The sequence below is a fragment of the Epinephelus fuscoguttatus genome, linkage group LG16 (genome assembly GCF_011397635.1).
Source record: "Epinephelus fuscoguttatus linkage group LG16, E.fuscoguttatus.final_Chr_v1".
NCBI lineage: Eukaryota > Metazoa > Chordata > Actinopteri > Perciformes > Serranidae > Epinephelus > Epinephelus fuscoguttatus.
Genome location: NC_064767.1, coordinates 30,837,327 through 30,858,137, shown reverse-complemented (window position 1 = coordinate 30,858,137; position 20,811 = coordinate 30,837,327). Strand labels below are relative to the sequence as shown.

The following is a 20,811-nucleotide window of genomic DNA, read 5'->3' as shown; positions in this document are numbered from 1 at the left end:
ACAACAACAACAACAACAACAAATGATGGTACAAAACTCACCCAACACTAGACCAACATCATCCGCATGTATTGGCAAACTGCTGAGTACAACTTGTTTACAATCAATTTAACTTTCTTTCCCGTGTTTTTGGACTTATCCTCTCTGTCTCTCTCTCTGTCTCTCTATCTCTATCTCTATCTCTATCTCTATCTCTGTCTCTACACCAGGTGGTGGCTCCTGTCAGGGAGACGTGTGCCCAGACACTCGGTGTGGCCCTTCGCCACATGAATGAAACTGGTGTTTCAATGACAGTAGATGTCCTGCTGAAGCTGCTAAAAGAAGACCAGTGGGAGGTCCGTCATGGAGGCCTGCTTGGGATCAAGTATGCCCTGGCTGTCCGACAGGTACCACCTGTTATGTGTTTATATGATGAGCAGGGTTCCAAAATGTTGATTTGAGTGCAATATGAACCGAAAGCTTTTTTTGGTCTAGAAGCGTATGTGTTCCTTTTGGAGCGATGGTCTTTTTGATCTCATACCCATACATCTATACTGATCGTCATCTGTCTGTTCCTTTGTGTCTCAGGACCTGATCTCTGTTTTACTGCCCCGTGTGCTCCCTGCCATCACAGTAGGTCTACAGGACCTAGATGATGATGTCAGGGCCGTGGCAGCTGCAGCCCTCATCCCTGTGGTGGAAGGCTTGGTACAGCTACTGCCCAGTAAGGTCAGAGATGTAATAATGGCGCCTTTTTAACAAAGTATCCTCATTTAGATTCAGTTTGTGTTGAAGTCTGTCACTTGTAGGCAGACTTAATATAATTGTGCAGTTTTGCACGTGTCTCTCAGGTACCCTTCATCGTAAACACACTTTGGGATGCTCTTTTGGACCTGGACGACCTCACAGCTTCCACCAACAGCATCATGACATTGCTGTCCTCGCTGCTCACCTACCCACAGGTCCGCCAGTGCAGGTCAGTCTAATGGAGGTCACACAACAAGTCCTCTGCCTCAGCATCATGTTATTGTGCGTGGAGGGCAGTTTTGGCAATCCTCTCAAAAATGTGAAAACCACTCTTTGACTTGAAATACAATCTATTCTATAAGTCTGTTTACACCAGGGGTTGTAAAACAAGAAGTACACTTTGTTAATGCTCCTATGGACAAAAGAGATTTGTCTACAGATTCAAACAGAAATTCAGTGGGCCCTTTATTAGCTACAGGAACATATTGATATACACAGCCACCTTCTTCAAACTGTAGTTCATGAAGCTGTTTTCCCCCCGACAGTATAAAGTCTGCAGTTGGGGCAGATATTTTGTTATTGTTTACTCACTTATTAGAAGAAGTTTGTTTGAGTTACAGGTGAAATGCAATTTTACATATGAAGTTTGACAGCTTTAGCATATACAGGTTTCACAAGAAGCTTACTATTGGGACTTGACTTGTCTGTTGTCATTAAGCTGAAGGAAGGCAAATTGTCTCCTCTGTATTCTATGGTTTATTGTGTGGGGAGTATCAGCACTGTGCCAAGAGGTTGGCTGAACTTCATGTGAACTTGATTTACATAAAAGCACAAAATCCTACAATGCATGCCCACAACTGAGCAAACTTTCTGCAAACACACAATTATATAGGCACTGACTCTTACAGACTAGACAGGGATTAAGTGTTTAACCTTCTAACAAGACATTATTTGATTCAGCTGTTTTGAAAATGATGATCCTGCATTGCCCTTCATGACTGTGTATTTTTATTGACACGCTTTCTTGTCCTCTAGCATGCAGCAGTCATTAACGGTCTTGGTTCCTCGGGTTTGGCCGTTTTTGAGACACACTATATCATCAGTAAGACGAGCAGCACTGGAAACCCTTTACACGCTGCTGTCTAAAGCTGACCAGGTAAAGCTGACAAAGAGTAATTAAATATGTTCAGGTATATAAAGTACTTGTCAATTTTATACAGGATTTATCAAAATTTAAGAAATACATACATTGCATCATTTATAGACCTGACAAACAGTGTTGTTGTTGAAGTTTTTAGTTCAGTTTGAATGTTGGTTATGTGTTTAATGTGCCTGATAACGTGGTGTTATATGTTTTTTGTTCTTCAGAGCTGTGCAATCTGGATAAACCCCATCCTACAAGATATGCTCCGGCACATCTTCCAGTCCTGTATACTGGAGAGCAATGAGGAAATCCTTGAACTGATTCAAAAGGTTTGTTAACTCATCTCAGGGGAAAAAGTCTGACTATCAGAAATGAGTGAAACACTACAGAAACTTTATCCAGTGCCTGTCATAAATTTTATTTATTCTTTATACTCAGATAAGTCTCACTTTTCTTCCCTTGCATATGGATGACCTTTTAGATTTTGCCTTGTTTTATTATGGTGTGTCACTGGGCAGGTGTGGATGGAGCTGCTGTCTCAGGCCCCACAGCAGTACGTGGTCGCAGCCAGCTGTCCATGGATGGGTGCCTGGCTCTGTCTCATGATGCAGGCCTCACACATTCCCATAGACCTGAACATGCTGCTGGAAGTGAAGGCTCGCTCCAAGGTTGTACACTTTTAATCATATCTAAATAAGACCACAGATGTACTGTTGTGTTATATTCTGTCTTCTGTGTGTAGTGATTGGGTCCTCAAATGCAAGCTGATGCTCTGTTAAGACAATAGCTGCTAGTTGGTATCAATTGTCAGTGAAATGAGTAATATTTTACATTCAAGATTTAGGAAAACTAATGTTAGGTTTTCCAAATGTATGAATAGCTATGCACATGTTGTGTATCTGATGTTACAGAGAATATCCAGTAACTTAAAAGATCAGTCTGGTGTGACTCAGCATGGTACAGCGTTTCTGTTGCAAGTTAAATCAACAAGTTCATGCAAATAATACATGTGACTTCGAGACATCACACAAAACGAATAGACCTGCTGAAGTTGCTAAGAGACAGACAAGCAGACATTGTGAAGGTAATGGAAGCACAGCCCTGGTCTGTGTGTCTGTGTGTTTGAGCCAGAGGAGCTTTAGCAACATGAACAGTCTGGAGGAGGAAATAAAAATACAATGGAGAAACCGTCTTCAAACCAACAAGTGACTGGAGAACCAGTTTGTTTAATGAAATGGAGCTGAACTTGAAGGAGAATGGATGCAAGCTAGAAATGAGAACTGCTTTTATTTGTGCGCACCAAATCGACTCAGCATATCATAGCATAACCAAAGAGACAAAACGTTTAAATGAATTGATGGTGCTTGTTACTTTGCCTGTGCAAAGCAACATTTATAAAGCCGCATGAAATATATATAGAGTGCCATTTTTTGAGCTAATAACTTTAACAGTTCATTTTGTATTGATGCAACAGGATAAGGCTGGTGCAAAGGCACGTCAAGGGACCAATCAGGTGAAGGAGACAGTCCAGGAATATATAGCAGGTGCAGAAACTGTGACAGACGACCCAGTGACAAGGGACTATGTGGTGGTTCGTTCTCGCCTCATGGCTGCCAAGTAAGTTTTGATTGTTGTATTGGAAGGAATAAATTATTAGCCCTGAACTTGAGGTGACCTTGTAACTTTCTGTCAAAAGATAAAGAAACTTGAATTGCCTGATGAATTTTTTTTTAAATACTAACAATGTTTCCCTGCTCTCTTTGTGTCTCTGTTATCCAGATTGCTGGGGGCTCTGTGTAGGTGTATCTGTGACCCTCAGCTCAATGCTGCATCTCAGGAGATCCGACCAGCTGAGTCTTTAGGCCATCTGTTGCTCTTCCACCTCAACTCTAAGTCTGCCCTGCAGCGCATAGCTGTGGCTCTGGTGCTTTGTGAGTGGGCTGCGCTGCAAAAGGTGAAAAGCTCAGATGATGAGTTTGTTCATTGTGAATAACAAGTTGGACATGTTTTGGATGTGGTATGAACATAACAAAATGAGCCATTTAGAGGCCAGATGCATTTACTTACTTTTCCGATCTCTTTCAGGATTGTCAGTTGGTGTCCGCAATGGTGCAACCTCGCCTTCTGGCCATTCTGTCAGAGCACTTGTACTATGATGAGATCGCCATCCCCTTCACACGCATGCAAAATGAGTGCAAGCAGCTTATTGCACTGCTGGCTGATGCTGGTATAGATCTCCAAGACCGCCTCAACTGTAGCGTTTTCACTATTGATCAAGCCAATGAACTGGTAGGTGCAACCACATGTTTTTATATATATCATCCAGCTGTGATTTATTTCCTTTTCAGGTCTTTATTTCCTGACAGCTTTGGTAATGGTTTAGTAACAAGCTGATTGTTATACTTAAAGGTCAATGAATGTTGTACTCTGTAACAGATCGCGCCCACTCCTGTCACTCATTCTCCCCTCCCCTCACCTGTTCCCTAGGTAACCACCATCTTCACGGAGTCGACGGCAGGTCTGAACATGAAGTCCAATCAGTGGCAAGCATTAGACAGTAAACGACAGCAGGCTCAAGCAACTGTGGCGGAGACCAGCACAGAATGGCAGCAGCTGCACCTGCGCGTCCACATGTTCACAGCCTGTGCGGTGATTAACCTGCAGGTGCTTCCTGAAAAGCTCAACCCACTGGTCAGGCCTCTGATGGAGACCATCAAGCGGGAGGAGAACGCCCTGATCCAGGGATACGCTGCCTCTTTTATAGCTAAGCTGCTGCAACAGTGTGCTGGACGCTCGCCGTGCCCCAACCCCAAGATCATCAAAAACCTCTGTGCCTCGGCCTGCGTGGACTCTGCGGTCACACCCTCATCTGCTTGCCCCGTGCCCCCCACACAGGAAAATGCCAAAGGTAAGTGTTTTTAAGGTGTGGGAATATTTTTCAGTAATTTTACTCCATGTGTCAGCTCCTAGCAGGATTTTTAAATTGGGTTTTCACTGACATTTTAATAATTCCAGTGACTTATAAATACACAACATAGTGTCTTTGTTTCCAATAATCATGTGTCAGCACTGAAGAAGTGCTTATTTGCTTGCATGTTGATCATATCTCTCTTATTTTTCATGTCATTAGGCAGTGGGTTGGAGAAAGATTGCATGCATCACATGGTCAACAAAACCCGAGGAATCATCACCCTGTACCGTCACCAAAGGGCAGCCTTTGCTATCACCAGTAAGAGGGGGCCGGCCCCTAAAGCCCCAAAGACCCCCACCACAGAGCTTCCTCCTGGCAGCACCATCTGCACTGATAATGATGAGGTACAGATGACTACTGAAGAACAGTTTGCTCACATTTAGCTTGTATCAACACTTTTGTTTACACTTTTGTATATGGTCTGTTCCTTTTGTAGAGCAAGAAGCCGTTTCTTATTCAGAGACGAGGGGCAGACTTCTCCCTAACAACTATTGCCAGGCACTTTGGTGCAGACTTCACCAAGTCTCTGCCGTACCTATGGGAGAACACAGTGGGACCACTGAGAACAGTGGTGACTGAAAATCAACGCATTGGTATGTTGATTGGGTTGATCAGAATTTAATCTTGGATAGACACTGGTAACAGCAATTTCTGAGCTTGTTCTCATCAGTGTAGTAACCACTGCCTGTCTACACTGTTTTAGTGTGTTGTTTAAAAGGTCAGACACTTGACCAGCCAGTATTTGATATATTTAATTGGCTTGTGGACTTAAGCCTTCAATTGACTTAAATATAGCTAACTGTAGCGTTTTAGATGCAAAACTCACAATGTACTCAACCCTGGTTTTTATTTTTCTGATGTGGATCAAATTCTCAGGTATAATCAGTTATAAGAAAATGAAGTGTGTTTACCCATTCCATTCACTTTATCTTTCCAGGGTACTCATTCAGTATCATGCAGTGCTCCATGTTTCAGGAAGTCCAGGATGTATGTAGTCACTGTTCTAAATCACTTTGTGTCTGTTGTGTGTTCTAGATAGGCAGGCCCAGCTGGACAGAGGAGACGCTGCAGCTCAGGAACTGGTCAACTCTCTACAAGTGCTGGAGGTCATGGCAGGGGCCATGGCTGCTGAACTCAAACCTTTGGTAAGACTGCTGATTTACTGCACTTTAATGCCACCCATTACTGATCATTTTTATCATTGATTTAAGTTCTGATTGCATCACATGTAGACGTAACAGTTAAATATTGTTGTTGAATTGCTCCTTGAACCATTGAAGGGTCTGTCTCAAAAGTTAATTTGAATGTAGTGCAACAGTAGTCAGCATGAAAGCAGGAATTTAGAGGCAAAGTTCATTTACTTGTCTAAACTATTATCATGTTAGCAAATCATTGAATAAGTCTCTCTTTTCCCTCAAGCTACTGGAGCACCTACCCCATTTGTTCACCTGCCTGCAACACCCGTACACAGCGGTGCGTCACATGGCAGCTCGCTGCGTGGGAGTGCTCAGCAAGATAGCCATGCTAGAGACCATGAACAGTTTCCTTGAGTTTGTACTTCCCTGGTTAGCTGCTATTGATGACTGCACCAAACAGGAGGGCGCCATCGAGGCTTTAGCCTGTATCCTTCACACAGTGATTTTACTTGTCATTCAGTTGTCTGAGCTAGCACAGTTTACATTTATTTCTTAATTTAATGGTAACTGTACCCTAATTTATTAGAAAGAAAACCCTGTTGGGATGTTACATGGTAAATTGTTTGGTATTAAAACATCAAGCGTGTAGTTGTTGCTGTTATGTCTCTACAGTACTGTCCTTGACTAACATCTCTTCAGGTGTCATGGAGCAGCTTGATGTGGACATTGTACCCTACATTGTGCTGCTTGTAGTACCAGTGCTGGGCCGTATGAGTGACCCCAGTGACAGCATTCGTTTCATGGCCACACAGTGCTTTGCTACACTCATCCGCCTGTTGCCTCTAGAGGTAGGAGCACACAAACATTAGGCTCACATGCATTTTTATGCAAACTTAGAAATCTCTGCAAAACCACTAAATCACTTTCTTGCTATTACTCAAATAACATGATGTAATCAATACAGTGTTTTCCCTGTTCTTCCACTAGGCAGGTATACCCGACCCCCCTGCCATGTCTGCTGACCTGATACGCCAGAAGGCCAGAGAACGCCATTTCCTAGAGCAGCTACTAGATGGTAGAAAATTGGAGAACTACAAGATCCCCGTGCCCATTAAGGCTGAGCTCAGGAAGTACCAGCAGGTGTGTGTCACTCTTCAAGGCCCACTGCGTCTCTGCAGTATCTTCTCAAGCAGCAGATAAATGATACCCAGCCTCTGTTTTTACACATTTAAACAAACTCCTGCAACACTTGAGTGTTTTGTGCTTGAGCTCCCATTTCACCTTGAGTGTGATCATTTTTCTGCCAGATTCAGGGATGAGGTTTTGCTTTAAATGCTGCAGGGTGGCAATGTGAGAGACCCTGACAACAAATGGTGTTCTTGACAGAGTGAATTTACAGCGGTCGATTAGAGATGGGGTAGGCGTGTGCAGGTTTTCTCTAGAAATGGTGGCTGTTGGCAGCTCTGCTGAGACCATCCATCCATCTGTTTAATGGAGCAGTGCAGAAAGCCAGTTTAAATGCTTCCACCGTTGTTACTACTATTGGGCAACACACTGCTACCATGTTCTCATCCACAAAAGACTAAGGACTATATATCACTCTAAAACCAAGTGCAGTAACAAAGGATAGGATTTCAGGGTGGCTCTTTGTGTCGTCCTGCAGGATGGAGTGAACTGGCTGTCCTTCCTGAACAAATACAAGCTGCATGGGATCCTGTGTGACGACATGGGCCTCGGCAAGACACTGCAGTCCATCTGCATTCTGGCAGGAGATCACTACCTCAGGTAGTCAGAACAGCACTATTACTGTTATTGTTTGACTTTCAGCTCTACAGCATCAGCACAGTGACTCACCTCCTCCTCTGTCACTTGACACATGACATCGTACCATTTAGAAGCAACATCACGCATTTGATTGTTTCCTCTCGAGAACCTTCACAGCTCTAAGACTTGTAAAGAACATTTATTATTGAATAGTAACATATGAGTCCAATGATGTTATCCATTTAAGCAGTAGTTTATATGTCAGTGTGTGTAATCAATGTGAGAGATTGATATACTACTGCTACCACCACTATTACTACATCACAAAGGATTTAACTACAGGGCTTGCTTTCTCTCTCAATTCTTTCAAGTTAATGTAAACAACTGGCGATTGCAGAAAGAGTCTATAACTTAACAAGAGAATTAATTCTTGTTAGTCGTCTTCATGAACTATTTTCTAAGCAAAAACATTTGATAATTACAAGATGATGAGATAAAATGAAATGTCCCGTTAAAGATGAACCACAAATAAAAAGGAAGATTAGTTTAGCTAGTAGTTTGGCTAGATTGCAAAATGTAAAACATTGTGTATATAAAATACTTGTATAAAGCCTCATTTACACCAAAAACTTTAGGTATAGTGCACTGAGTCCTTGTCCAAAGACGCAAGGGTGTAGTGCTGCACCAGAACCACACTCCGCCCATTTTTTTCTCCAAGTAGGGAAACAGAATATATGCTGCTCAAAATTCATTTACATTTCTAAATGCTGAAAGATCCAATCATTACCACAGCATATGTCATTCAAGAGAGATAATAAAAAGAATAGCATGGTCAGAGTTGTCATATTGACGGTTTGTTGATTGATTGATTCACATTGTCAACTCTAACCGTTCCACCTTAAAAGTTGCTGGTAGCTGCCGGCAGTAGCCTCTGAACAGCAGGGTGAATTATTTTTTCTCAGTTTATAGCTGCTGCTAGAGGCAACAAAACATCCTTTCATTTTTAGTTATAGTTTACTAATTTATGGAAAAACTTGCCACAGTATGAACTGTGGTTACATAAGCTTCAAAAACAGCCACAACTCAGCCCTGAGCAAGACCAGTCAGTGGACTGCAGTGTTCCTAGCTCCACCTTTTAGTGTTGGATCAGTGTGCTAGCTATTCCAATAAAGGGGTGACCAGAGCTGAGGACAGGTCTCTTGGTGCCATCCACAACTTTTCACTATGGAAACAGAAAAATTACTGTTGGAATGTGTACCAAACTACACTAGACTAAACTAAACTACTTGGTGGAAACAAATATGCTATTAGACAAAGCAGGTTTTGACAGTTTTAACATCAACAGAAGTTAGTCCCAGGTTTGATGCACTTTTTTGATCTCATTTTGTTCCTTCATCTTTAAATCACTCGTTCTCTTTGTTTGAAGTGCTGTGTCGGTAAACATGACTCAGATGTCTGTATGTTTGATGTCTACTCAGGGTGCAGGAATATGCCAAGACTAAGGCCGCAGACAGCAGCCCCCTGCCCTCTCTGGTGGTGTGTCCTCCCACACTGACTGGCCACTGGGTGGATGAAGTGGGCAAGTTCTGCACCAAAGAGTACCTCAACCCGCTGCACTACACTGGGCCTCCCACAGAGCGAATGCGGTAAAGCTTAGTCTGAATTTGTAGCAAAGCTAAAAGCCTGTCAGCATGCAGAGGATTATTCATGTCCAAAACTGAATACATACAGTGGAATAACACTGTTCAGGAGAACAAACCATTTTTATATTTGTTTGGATTTATTTTATATGCTGATAATTGGAAAACAAAATGTTACACAAACACACATCATGTAATGAAATACATGAACCTAAACAAACATTTACTTTTCCAGGTTGCAGCACCAAGTGAAAAAACACAATCTCATAGTAGCCTCTTACGATGTTGTACGGAATGACATCGACTTTTTTAGGTGAGTATCATTCTAATGTCTGTCTTTCCATTTTGGGGGTAGGAACTCTGTTTTTAATATGACCGTCTGTTTTCTCCTTTTTTAGAAATATAAAATTTAATTACTGTATCCTTGATGAGGGTCATGTCATCAAGAACGGGAAAACCAAATTGTCTAAAGCCATTAAGCAGTTGGCTGCCAACTTCCGACTCATCTTGTCAGGAACGCCCATTCAGGTGAGCTCTTGGCTGTCTACCAGATTTGGCTGTTGACATTGTACTCTATTTCCTTTTGTTTAAGAGTCAGACCATGAATATATTTACAATCCGTCTATCCCCAGAACAATGTCCTGGAGCTCTGGTCACTGTTTGACTTCCTCATGCCGGGCTTCCTCGGAACAGAACGCCAGTTTGCTGCTCGCTACGGTAAACCAATCCTGGCCAGCCGCGATGCCAAAAGTTCCTCACGGGAACAGGAAGCAGGTATGTAAATATAGCCCTTGTCCAAATTTATCATTCTGAATGCCCTTGACATGTGTTAGACTCCTCGTGGCTCTGATTGGGTGTTTTGGTTCAGGCGCTGGGGATCCTTGCAGATGCCATTAGAAGCAGCAGTAGGAGGAGCCAGAGGAGCATGATTTTTTTTTTTTTTTTTTTCATGGATTATTTGTCTCATGTACTAGTGTCAGGATATAGTGACAGTGTCAGCATATATGACATAGGTTTTTTTAATTTAAGTTTCCTGCTGTAGCTTTAAGAGGTTTATCAAGGGTTGGACATGAGCAGTGGTAAATATTGGTGCCTTCCTCCCAGGTGTCTTGGCGATGGAGGCTCTACATCGACAGGTGCTACCCTTCCTTCTGAGGAGGATGAAGGAGGATGTCCTCCAAGACCTGCCTCCCAAAATAATTCAGGACTATTACTGCAACCTGAGTCCTCTACAGGTACTTGTGCCCCCAGTAACTATCTAATGGGCTGTGTGACAGTGCCTCAGCTTTACATTTTTCTTGCCATTGGTGTATTATTGTGATCCAGGACATTATACTTTTTCTACAGTCTTCTTTTATTAACTAAAAGTAGCTAGTCGTACTAAAGGTCAGCTAAAGGCCTATCATGTAAATGTAATGTATTACAAATAGGAAGTATGCTTACGTAATTGTAGGTTAGAAGTAATGGTACTGGTGTCCATAGGAACTACAACTGGATAAAGGCTCAACCTCAACGATGTGGTATGATTTCTCATTCCCTGCAGGTTCAGTTATATGAAGACTTTGCAAAGTCTCGAGCCAAGGCCAGTGTGGAGGATAGCATCTCGAATACTTCCACAGAAGAAGAGGAGAAGCCTAAATTGAAGGCCACAGGCCATGTCTTCCAGGTACAGATATTTTTTTGTAGACATTAGTGCTGGCATCAAATGTAAACCTGCTTTGAAACAAGAGTTAAAGGTGCACTGTGGGGAAATGTTAGTTTTAAGGATATACCAATTTATCAGCTGCACATTAGTATCAGCTGATATTCACCTTGTTGACTGCCATTGACCGATGAAAGATTACCTTCAACCATGCCAGTCACTGATGTTTTCCTGTTGCGTCACATCAATTTTGTGCAGACTAAATAGCACGGTTCGAAACTAACACTGTCCCAGTTGTCCTGGTTACAATCAAAAACATGTTTGGGACAAACAGAGATCTTCCCCAGGATGCTGTCGGACTGAAAGGATGCAGTAACCTCCCTATTGATGCTTTAGGAGATGCACCCTATTGTTTCCCTGATAATGCCACATTGTGAACAACACATCCATGCTACAGTCAGCAGGAGGAGAGCTAGTTAAAGTTAGCTGTTAGCAGCCGGTGTTCACAACTAACTGCTGACAGCGGTGGCATTGAGGTACATCATGATGCATTCAAGCTCTCTTTGGTAAAAATGACTACTGGGCGAAGGTAAATTGTAATGTTTTCATGATATGTTCAATGTAATCTTGTAAACTTTAGTTTTTGGTGAGAAACTGCAATAAATACAGCTGTTTAAAGGAGAACATTGTTGATGATTTCGCAGCAACATAAAATGGATATTAGAGAGGGTATTATGATGTGTTTGATTCATTGCACATTTAAAGATGGTGTGAAGAAGGGCTGAATGACTTCAAAACAGTATTTTTTTCATATTGGAAGTTTTTGTTGTTTCCCTGGCACAAAAGGAAAAATAAATAACAACAAAAAACATTGTTACGTTAAACATCAGTATCGCTATTGGGCAGCGTAGATGTGTAGAGGTTTGATGTACGCCTTGATCTCTTGCAGATGCATCTCATTATGACCATGGAGTAAAACTAACTTCCATCCCTACACTTTCTCAGGCGCTGCAGTACCTGCGGAAGTTGTGCAACCACCCGAGTTTGGTGTTGACCCCGCAACATCCAGAGTACAAACGCATCACTGAGCAGCTTGCAGGTCAAAACTCCAGCCTGCGGGACATTCAGCACGCGCCCAAACTCTCCGCCCTCAAACAGGTAATGTGCTCAACCACACCACATCACTTCTGCTTGTGTGGGCCACAGTTTGGAATGTGTCACGATTATATAGATAAGAATTTTGTCTATTAGAACTTAATGAAAGAAATGTTGCATAAGATCGGAGATGAAACAGAAAGCAACAAGGACTTAACACATTTCCTGTTATTTTGTTGTTTTTGATGTTGTTGTTGGTCTCCCCCAAGAACACATTGCTGACCAATCAGATTGTTTGTCATTATATCAGTAATATTCTGCTTTTTCACCCTTTAGCAGAATAAAACTGTACCTTCAACCTCTCCACTGTCTCATACTGTGGCTCTGGTGTGTTTTCTGTTCTCCAGTTGCTGTTGGACTGTGGTCTAGGAGGTGGTGGAGGATCAGAGGGAGGCACTGAGGCAGTGGTGGCCCAGCATCGTGTGCTCATTTTCTGTCAGCTCAAGAGCATGCTGGATATTGTGGAACATGACCTGCTGAAACCCAAACTGCCCTCTGTTACCTACCTGCGGCTGGATGGCAGTGTGCAGGCAGGCCTGCGCCACTCCATTGTTTCCAGGTCAGTGGACTGATTTATAAAGTCGCTTTGGTTCAGAACTCCAGCTTGTGCTGCCTGTTACAGTGAGTCAGATTCTTCTCCTTGACTTTCTTCTCTCTGAATCTCAGGTTCAACAATGACCCATCCATTGACGTGCTGCTGCTGACCACCCATGTTGGAGGTCTAGGTCTGAACCTGACTGGTGCAGACACTGTGGTGTTTGTGGAACATGACTGGAACCCCATGAGGGACCTGCAGGCCATGGATCGTGCCCATAGGATAGGACAGGTACATACACAGATACATGCACCATGCCATGGACCTGTGCTCTTGTAAACAGTATGGCTCATATCCCATTAACATTTAGATGATAATCTGCTTTGATAAATTCCAGCTGCATTAAAATGATACTGATCTAAGATACTGTGGCTCCCTAAGTACAGTGTGACTTGTTCATCAGTTTCCTTGTTGCATTATTAAATATGGCCTTTGAACAGCCTTGGATTGTGTGACACTGCCGCTCTTGTGTGAAACCAGTGAAGCAAATGTCCCAAGTGAAATTAAATTGGCAGGGACACACTGTCCCGCACATCATGATACGTTTTTGTTACCATTCATGATTGTGTTTGTGTCGTGCAGAAACGGGTTGTGAACGTGTACAGGCTGATAACACGAGGAACACTGGAGGAGAAGATCATGGGTCTGCAGAAATTCAAGATGAGCATTGCCAACACTGTCATCAGCCAAGACAACGCCAGCCTGCAGAGCATGGGCACAGATCAGCTGCTCAACCTCTTCAGTCTAGACAAGGTGAGACCTCCAGGTGTTTGTCATGGAGACACACAGAGAAACATGTCTGTGGGGATCACAGATCTCCCACGTGGTGATCTCAGCAGTGCTTTTAAAATGTCAGTGAGCTTAGTTCAGGTGCTTATTTGGCATGTAGACTTTTAGATTATGGCTGGTAGGGTAGGGTACCAAATGCTGTGTTAATAAGGGTACTGACCAAATTAGATTGGTACAATCAAGTTCATATTCACACTAAACCAATCGGTGCCAAATTTCGGTACTGCATCAGGATGACAGAGCAAGTTACTGATAGGGAGGCACCATCCTGCAGAGATGAGACAGTCTCGCTCTCTTTCTTCTGTACAGTAAGTCAGGGCGATGGAGAGCTGAAAGTGGTTGCAAGTGTGGTTACACTTTTCAAAATATGACACAGACAACACTTGCTCCACACAGCTTTCTCATGCTACGCCCTGGTGACAGACTGACAGGCTGGATGTTGTAGGGGCAGGTTTGGTGGGGAGATGGCAGAGGTGGACTGAGTACACAACTTCACTACTTGAGTAGTAGTACAGATACTCCTTGTCAAATATTACTCCAATACAAAGTAAAAGTAGCTTAGTCAAAATATTGCTTAAGTAAAAGTACTTAAAAAAAATCTCAGGAAATACAGGGAAGGAAAGTAGCTTTATTGTTATTGTCACTGTATTTTTCTCTCAAAAACCCAAATTTCCTTTTCTTGTAGTTACATTTGAACACATCATGAAGTATACACGGCAAAAACTCAAAATCTTACCAAGAATATTTGTTTTATTTCTAGTCAAAATGTATCATTTCTAGTCAAAACATATCTAATTACACTTAAAATAAGAGTAGCTAAGTTACATACCTCGACATGCTCTTTCAGGTTGGAAGACGAGTTTTTGTAGGCTGTGTAATAATTTGTTCGCAGTAAACACAGCAAACACTTGGAACTGATACGAATCATTCTTAGTGTCAAAAATCTCGAACATGGGCTTGAGATACGGCCACGGATGCTCGGGGCCTGGGGGAGTTTCTCTGTCCGTTTCTTCCTCCATCGCTGCTGAAGCCATCGACACGGCTATCGCGTGATGTGGATGTGAACCACCAAAGTTAAGTTCAGTTTTAAGCATGACGTAGTACAGGTATGGCAATACGGCTAAGACAAACCATACGCGAATCAGCAGAAACAGGTTATTTTCTTTGGTATCAGAATTTAGGGGAGGAAAAAAAAAAAAAGAAAGAAAATTCATCAGCTGAAGTAAGAGCAAAAGTAGCGAGTAACGAGAGCATCAATAGAAATGTAGTGGAGTAAAAAGTACAATATTTGTCCTTCAAATGTAGTGGAGTAAAAGTATCCTCCAAAAATAATACTCAAAGTACAGATACTCAAAAAATGTACTTAAGTACAGTACTCAAGTAAATTTACTTTGTTAGTGTCCACCACTGGGAGAGGGGGGTAGGAAGAGGTTTCATTTTGTGTGATGTGTACAGTGTTCTAAATAAATGTAGCCGAGGGTTATGACTTGGGCCTTTACTTGTGAAGGTTATAAAATACACTGTGAGCTGAATGTGACTGGAATGGGATCTCTGTTAGATATAAATGCAATGCGTGAAAACGTTGATTAGAAACAAATTCACCCAGCACGTTGAACAGTCAACTAACTGCATATCTTTGCTCGCAGAAATTGATTTAGAAATAATGTATGTCACCGCATTGTTTTCCTTAACCACAGACAAATCTGCCAGCCCTGCCAAACTGATTTACATATTGAGATCCGACCACAATGAGGCTAGACTCAAGATAACGAGTGCTTATTAAGACGAGGTGTAAATGCAGAAGCCTGAGGATTGGATGCCATTATTCAGATACAGATCACATCTTAATACCTTTGGTTTATTATAGCAAGGTGACCTGATTTGCTTGTCTGGGCTGATGTCAGAGGAAATCATACCACTTAAGAAACATTAGAATTCAGAGCAATAGAGCAGAGTCACTGTTTCACACAGGTAACGACATGTTTAATGAGTGTGAGACAAGAGTACAGGAATACAAACTCATGTTTGAACCACAGACTGGTACAGTTTTTTTTTATCTTGTATAAAATGGTACAGTCTGCACGGAAAAAAACATCTGACATCTGTTAGCTTGCATTCCTGTGTTCCCAACATACACACCTCTTCATGCACACTGTGCTGCTATACCTGTGGAACATGCTTAGGTCACCTTTCTTACCTATAAATGTGTTTCAGGGCGAGAAGAATGAGAAGGGCGAGCAGTCGCCGTCAACCTCAGGGAAGGCCTCCATGAAGTCTGTGCTGGACGGCCTGGGAGAGTTATGGGACCAGCAGCAGTACGACACGGAGTACAACCTGGACAGCTTCATGCACTCCCTGCAGTAGCACTGTGTGACCCCCCGCGTAGCCTCCAGCCGCTGGCCGAGCAGGACCTGGTCAGAGCCGAGGAGCGCCCTACTGCTGCGATCATCTGCCCCACTCCTACTCCCACCCCCCACACCTTCAACAAGAGGAGTCACTGATAGCTAATGGTTACAGTCCCAAAGCAATAACTAAAACACAGCCCCAGAACTAAATCTATATTTTAGTGCTTAGGTATGCTGCAGCAATGTTAAAACGTCTTCTGATGTTTCTTTGAACATTGTCAGAATCTCATAATTCCTTGTTGAGAGCAAACCACCCAGGTTTTCAACAAGCCCTCTTCAAAACTGCTAAGAGAATATAATGGTATGATGAGACGTACCATCTGCAACAAACATCTCCAGTGTTAGTTTACATCATCTACATTAGTAAACAGCAGCGTCACCACTGTGTACAGTGATGTAGCTGTAGTCTGTCAAGCAGAGTGTGTCATAATTACAGTTATCTTTTATAGTAACAGCACCAGGTGCTACTTTTACAACCCGCAGCCCTCCTCCCATGTTGCTTTTCCACAGTATAGTGTTAACTGCTTCAGACACCATTACCCAGTTGAACCTCCCTCCTATCTGCCCCACTGCCACCCTCCCCCTCGCCCCCTATCACAAGGTCTTAAAAGCACTGCGATTCTCAGCCGCACCCGTCAACGCCTCTCTGACTGATGGATACAAACATGTTTTTGTATGACAAAGGGAAACGGGGCGAGAGTGACGAGCTTGCTGGAGGAACCACAGGACGTCATCACAGCATACTGGCTTTTTGAAGCACACTGCTGAGCTGTTTGTGCTGTGAAAACACTCCCATCCTCCAGATGGCGCTGGTTTGTTCTCGCCCCCTCGAGTCTGTTCACATGACCTCAGGTGGAAATTCGGTGGTAGAAATGATGTGTCTCATGTCCAGCTCCTCTAAACTATGGTGTAACAGTGACCTGGGAAAGCACTGCATTTGAAGCAGCATTACAGAGACTGAACATGGGGCCAAGCTGAAACTTCCTGAAACTTGTCACCAGTATTTTAAAAAAAAATAATAGACTTGTACATATTTCTGTAATTGCTGCTTTTTGTTTATGATCGTGGAATTGTAATAAATTCTACAGACCTTTTGAACTACATACTGTAGCTATCTGTTTTCTTTGCATGTGAACAGTGATGGCCAGTAGATGGTGTGGTTGCACCGGTTGCACACCCATGTAGAGAAATACTGATAAGACAGGAATGAACCTAAAATATGGTCAGGAGTCTTCTTTTGACACAAGAAGCCCTGCTGCAAAGAAAGAAAAATCAAAGAAAAGAAGCAGACACAGTTTTTTATTTCACTGAGAACTCTGAGGAGTTATTGTCCACGCTGACCTTCAAGTTAAGTTTCTGAGTTCATTTTTGGCGTATAAAGTCAAATGGACCTTGTGGTAAGACTACCTTGTCTCCTTCTGTTTTCAAGGCCAAAAATCAAGTTTAAGCTTAGTTTTTAAGCCAACATGGACAAAAAGTCCTCTGAAATACCAAGCACATTGGAAATTTAATGAATGCACAAGTAAGCTGAAATGGTTTTAAAATTCATCTACAATAGAATACCTTAGTGTGTAGTCATCACTAAATACTTACTACCACTAGTACATGCCAGCAAATTTCTGACTTTAAAAAAACTAAATGTATGTGTTTCCAATTATTCTTTAAAATGCTGAGAAAATGAGGGCAGGTTTTACAATTTCAAATGTTATTTTAATTTTAAATAGAAGATTGAGGAATGCTGGTTTGCTTTTCTGATCTCGTCGTTCTTGGATCATGTGACTGATGGCACATAACCTATTGGGTCTGCTTTGATTATCCTCTGTGGTCTAGATGTTCAAGTTAGAATTTTTCATCTTGAATTTTGGCATCCAATTCAAGAAAATATTTCATTTTAATAATTATTATTATTAAAATGATAATTATTTTTAAGTCATTTTTTAGAAACTTTTTTTATCATGAGACACCTGGGGTTTTTAATCTGAATATGTGAAATCAAATAAAAATGCTAATTTTATCACTTAAAATGACCCGTAAGTTTCAAAGAGAGACTTAAACTCACATAAATTAAGATGGATTTTCAAAGTAAAATATTTCAGTTTAGTCCACTTACTCTATAGGACCCTTCAAGTCCCAAAAGGTGAAATGCTTTATTTTGTGTGCACATCTTTTGGGACTTCAAGGGCCCTGTACTATCCTGACAGCCTGTCTTTATTCAACAAAATTTGTACATGTTCTATGACTGTAATCTCTATCTGCTGATGAAGACTATGTGATCTGCTGAAAGGTCCAGAAACTGATCATTATGTATGCTTTGTCTGCCTCACCATCTGAATCAAGAGTGAATCCATTCTGCTGAAAGGACAGATGAAGCTGCAGAGGGCCACAATGCACGTTAGTACTGGTCAGCTCTTCTCTAAGGTCAGGTGCATGACAGGGGATAGAGGTGACAGACAGGGAGAGGATGCCATGCCAAAGACCACAAGGTTTCACAGGGTCATACAACTACGTTTAATAAGATTTGCTTATTAGTACAGAAAAAGGAAAAATTAAGGTGGAAACTACAAACTCTGAAGCAGTAGTAAGCATTAGCAGCATTGAGCTCCATGTTTTCAAATCACAGTTATACTGCAAAAAGTTCAGACCAAGTCAACAATCTCAAAAGCCTCGCCAAGATAGAACCAGTGTTCAAGTCAGGAAATAAAAAAAATCTAGAAAACAAAAGCATATATGCCTTAATAAAAATAAAACAAATGTACATTTCAAAAGTAGTGGGATGTTTGTGGAAAAAAAAGCACATTACCAATTTTTTTTTCATCTATTTTGAGATCACAACATGACGAGACTGACAGTGTTTACCTACCCAGAGAACGCCCATGAAGCAGAAGTGAATATACAGTATACTACCCAAGTCTAGTTACATGAAATACATACGTATATCTATAGAGAGGAATATATAAAATGGTTGCCATCATCCAAATCATGATCTTTTTCATTTGCACATACACGTTGTGTTATAGTTCAGGTATAAATTGTTTTGTTACGTGAAAGAGAAACTTAAAAAAAAAGGCCAGGAGATAGATAAATACTTGGTGGTATGGTGGTGAATAATACAGAGCCCTGGAAGAGAGGAAAGAGTGGGACTAGTTTAAAGACATGAGGGGGTTGGTATTAGCATCAGCTGTATAAACTGGTAGAAAAGGCCAGCCAGAAATAACATTCTCACATGAGCAATGGAGTCTCTTTTTGGATGAAGACCAGAAGGGACATCAAAAACACTTCAGCCATAGTTGAAGACATGTTTAGACATTTTGGGAAATGTGCTTATTCACTATTTCATTGAGAGTTAGATGAGAATAACAATACCGCTCTTGTATCTGTGGAGCAGTGTAAAGCTTGAGGCTGAAGCTGGTGAGCTTAGCTTAGCATAAAGTTTGAAAAAGGCTAGCATGTGAAACAGCACATTCGAGTCTTATGATGGAAGGAACTAAATTAGCCTATGGACATTATTAAAAGATTTAAAATAGACTACTTAGGTATTTAAATTCAGAGCGTTGGTGGTGAAAGCAAACAAATCTGTCCACACTCTATCAAATTCTGTATTTTCCTCCGAGGCCTTTTCGTATTTTGATTTGGAATCAATAGCTAGCTTAGCTAAGGAAACCCAAAACTGCTGTTTAGGTTTAGCAAAATTAAGACGAAAAGGTGCAAGGCCATAGAGGTTAGCGCTCATTTTAGTTGACGAAATGTTAACAGGCTACATTTTTTTATTCTGTGTATGAGCTACACACTTTTACAAACGAACAATGTAAATCATTTTAGGCCTTCAACAATGATAAATGAAATCAAAATATTAAAAAATAACTATTATTCATTTCCATGAACTAGTAATTTTTTGTCAAAGTCATCAAAGAGAGGCTAATAAGCCGCACGTGGCCTACTTTCGGGTTATTCGAAAGACTTATTCTCAGAATACTCTTGAGGAAGTCACTGCTCCGAGCCAAGAAATAGTCTGGCCCACACTGCAACATGTTGCTTTTAACCTTTGGTTTTTGACTGAATTAAACAAATGAGATACAAGGCTTTGGTTCTGGTCAGCAAGTTTTGTTAGCGTTGGACAGAGCCATGCTAGCCATTTTCCCGTATCCAGTCTTGATGCTAAGCTAACTGGTTTAAGATTGTTTGAGTCTAGCATAAAGTCTGGAGGAGGTGGAGAAATAGCTAATCCAGCTATGTCAAGAATTTGCCAACTAACACCTCTAAAGCTCACTAATTAACAAGTTACTTGTTCCTTTTGTAATTTGTACACAAGCCAAAGTGTAAAAACTACGAGCTGTAGCTTTATGTTATGATGCTAATGCTATGCTAAGCTAACAGGCGAAAAAGCTAATTTCCCAAAATGTTTACCTATTCTTTCAAGGCAGAAGATAAGTAGGGGGGACTTAAGAGTTTTGAAAAATAAAATAAAAAAGTACAAAGACAAATTAAAAATAGGGGAAGGAAAACACACACACTTTAGACCATTGCCTCCTATGAGTAATTAAGATTCTACAGTTATACATGCTCTTCCCAAACTTAGTATATTACACAGTGAATCTCCACATTTACATTCATACTTAAATACAATCACACTGGTGCACTCTGCAGGGACCAAACCTACTACATAGAGGAGGATGTGACATGGCTGTTTCTGTAGGAGCTGTTGAATATTACACGTGAGGAAACGTTGCTCTCCACTGCACAAAGTGAGGACGAGTTATTGTAGAGTTAGTGGTAATAGTAGTAGTAGTAGTATTGGAGTAGCAGAAGCAATGTAAATGGTCAGTGGTGTTGTCCACAATTACATC

The 20,811-nt window shown here is 41.6% G+C and overlaps 1 protein-coding gene across 1 annotated transcript in view; it reads left to right on the top strand.

The window, feature by feature from the left end:
• The window catches only part of btaf1 (BTAF1 RNA polymerase II, B-TFIID transcription factor-associated), a 29,316-nt gene extending 9,394 nt beyond the window's left edge, over window positions 1–19,922 (top strand). Inside the window, exons 11-38 of the mRNA XM_049601392.1 lie at window positions 210–386; window positions 568–708; window positions 831–955; window positions 1,762–1,882; window positions 2,095–2,199; window positions 2,389–2,538; window positions 3,345–3,487; window positions 3,650–3,824; window positions 3,956–4,159; window positions 4,358–4,778; window positions 5,001–5,185; window positions 5,278–5,434; window positions 5,877–5,986; window positions 6,261–6,462; window positions 6,677–6,825; window positions 6,965–7,117; window positions 7,641–7,762; window positions 9,220–9,387; window positions 9,617–9,694; window positions 9,780–9,909; window positions 10,014–10,155; window positions 10,486–10,616; window positions 10,925–11,047; window positions 12,029–12,181; window positions 12,526–12,737; window positions 12,845–13,004; window positions 13,356–13,526; window positions 15,777–19,922. Coding sequence (XP_049457349.1) covers window positions 210–386; window positions 568–708; window positions 831–955; window positions 1,762–1,882; window positions 2,095–2,199; window positions 2,389–2,538; window positions 3,345–3,487; window positions 3,650–3,824; window positions 3,956–4,159; window positions 4,358–4,778; window positions 5,001–5,185; window positions 5,278–5,434; window positions 5,877–5,986; window positions 6,261–6,462; window positions 6,677–6,825; window positions 6,965–7,117; window positions 7,641–7,762; window positions 9,220–9,387; window positions 9,617–9,694; window positions 9,780–9,909; window positions 10,014–10,155; window positions 10,486–10,616; window positions 10,925–11,047; window positions 12,029–12,181; window positions 12,526–12,737; window positions 12,845–13,004; window positions 13,356–13,526; window positions 15,777–15,926 — 4,458 coding nt within the window. The 3' untranslated portion in view covers window positions 15,927–19,922. The remainder of the gene's footprint in view (window positions 1–209; window positions 387–567; window positions 709–830; window positions 956–1,761; window positions 1,883–2,094; window positions 2,200–2,388; window positions 2,539–3,344; window positions 3,488–3,649; window positions 3,825–3,955; window positions 4,160–4,357; window positions 4,779–5,000; window positions 5,186–5,277; window positions 5,435–5,876; window positions 5,987–6,260; window positions 6,463–6,676; window positions 6,826–6,964; window positions 7,118–7,640; window positions 7,763–9,219; window positions 9,388–9,616; window positions 9,695–9,779; window positions 9,910–10,013; window positions 10,156–10,485; window positions 10,617–10,924; window positions 11,048–12,028; window positions 12,182–12,525; window positions 12,738–12,844; window positions 13,005–13,355; window positions 13,527–15,776) is intronic.
• Window positions 19,923–20,811: the final 889 nt, after the last annotated feature.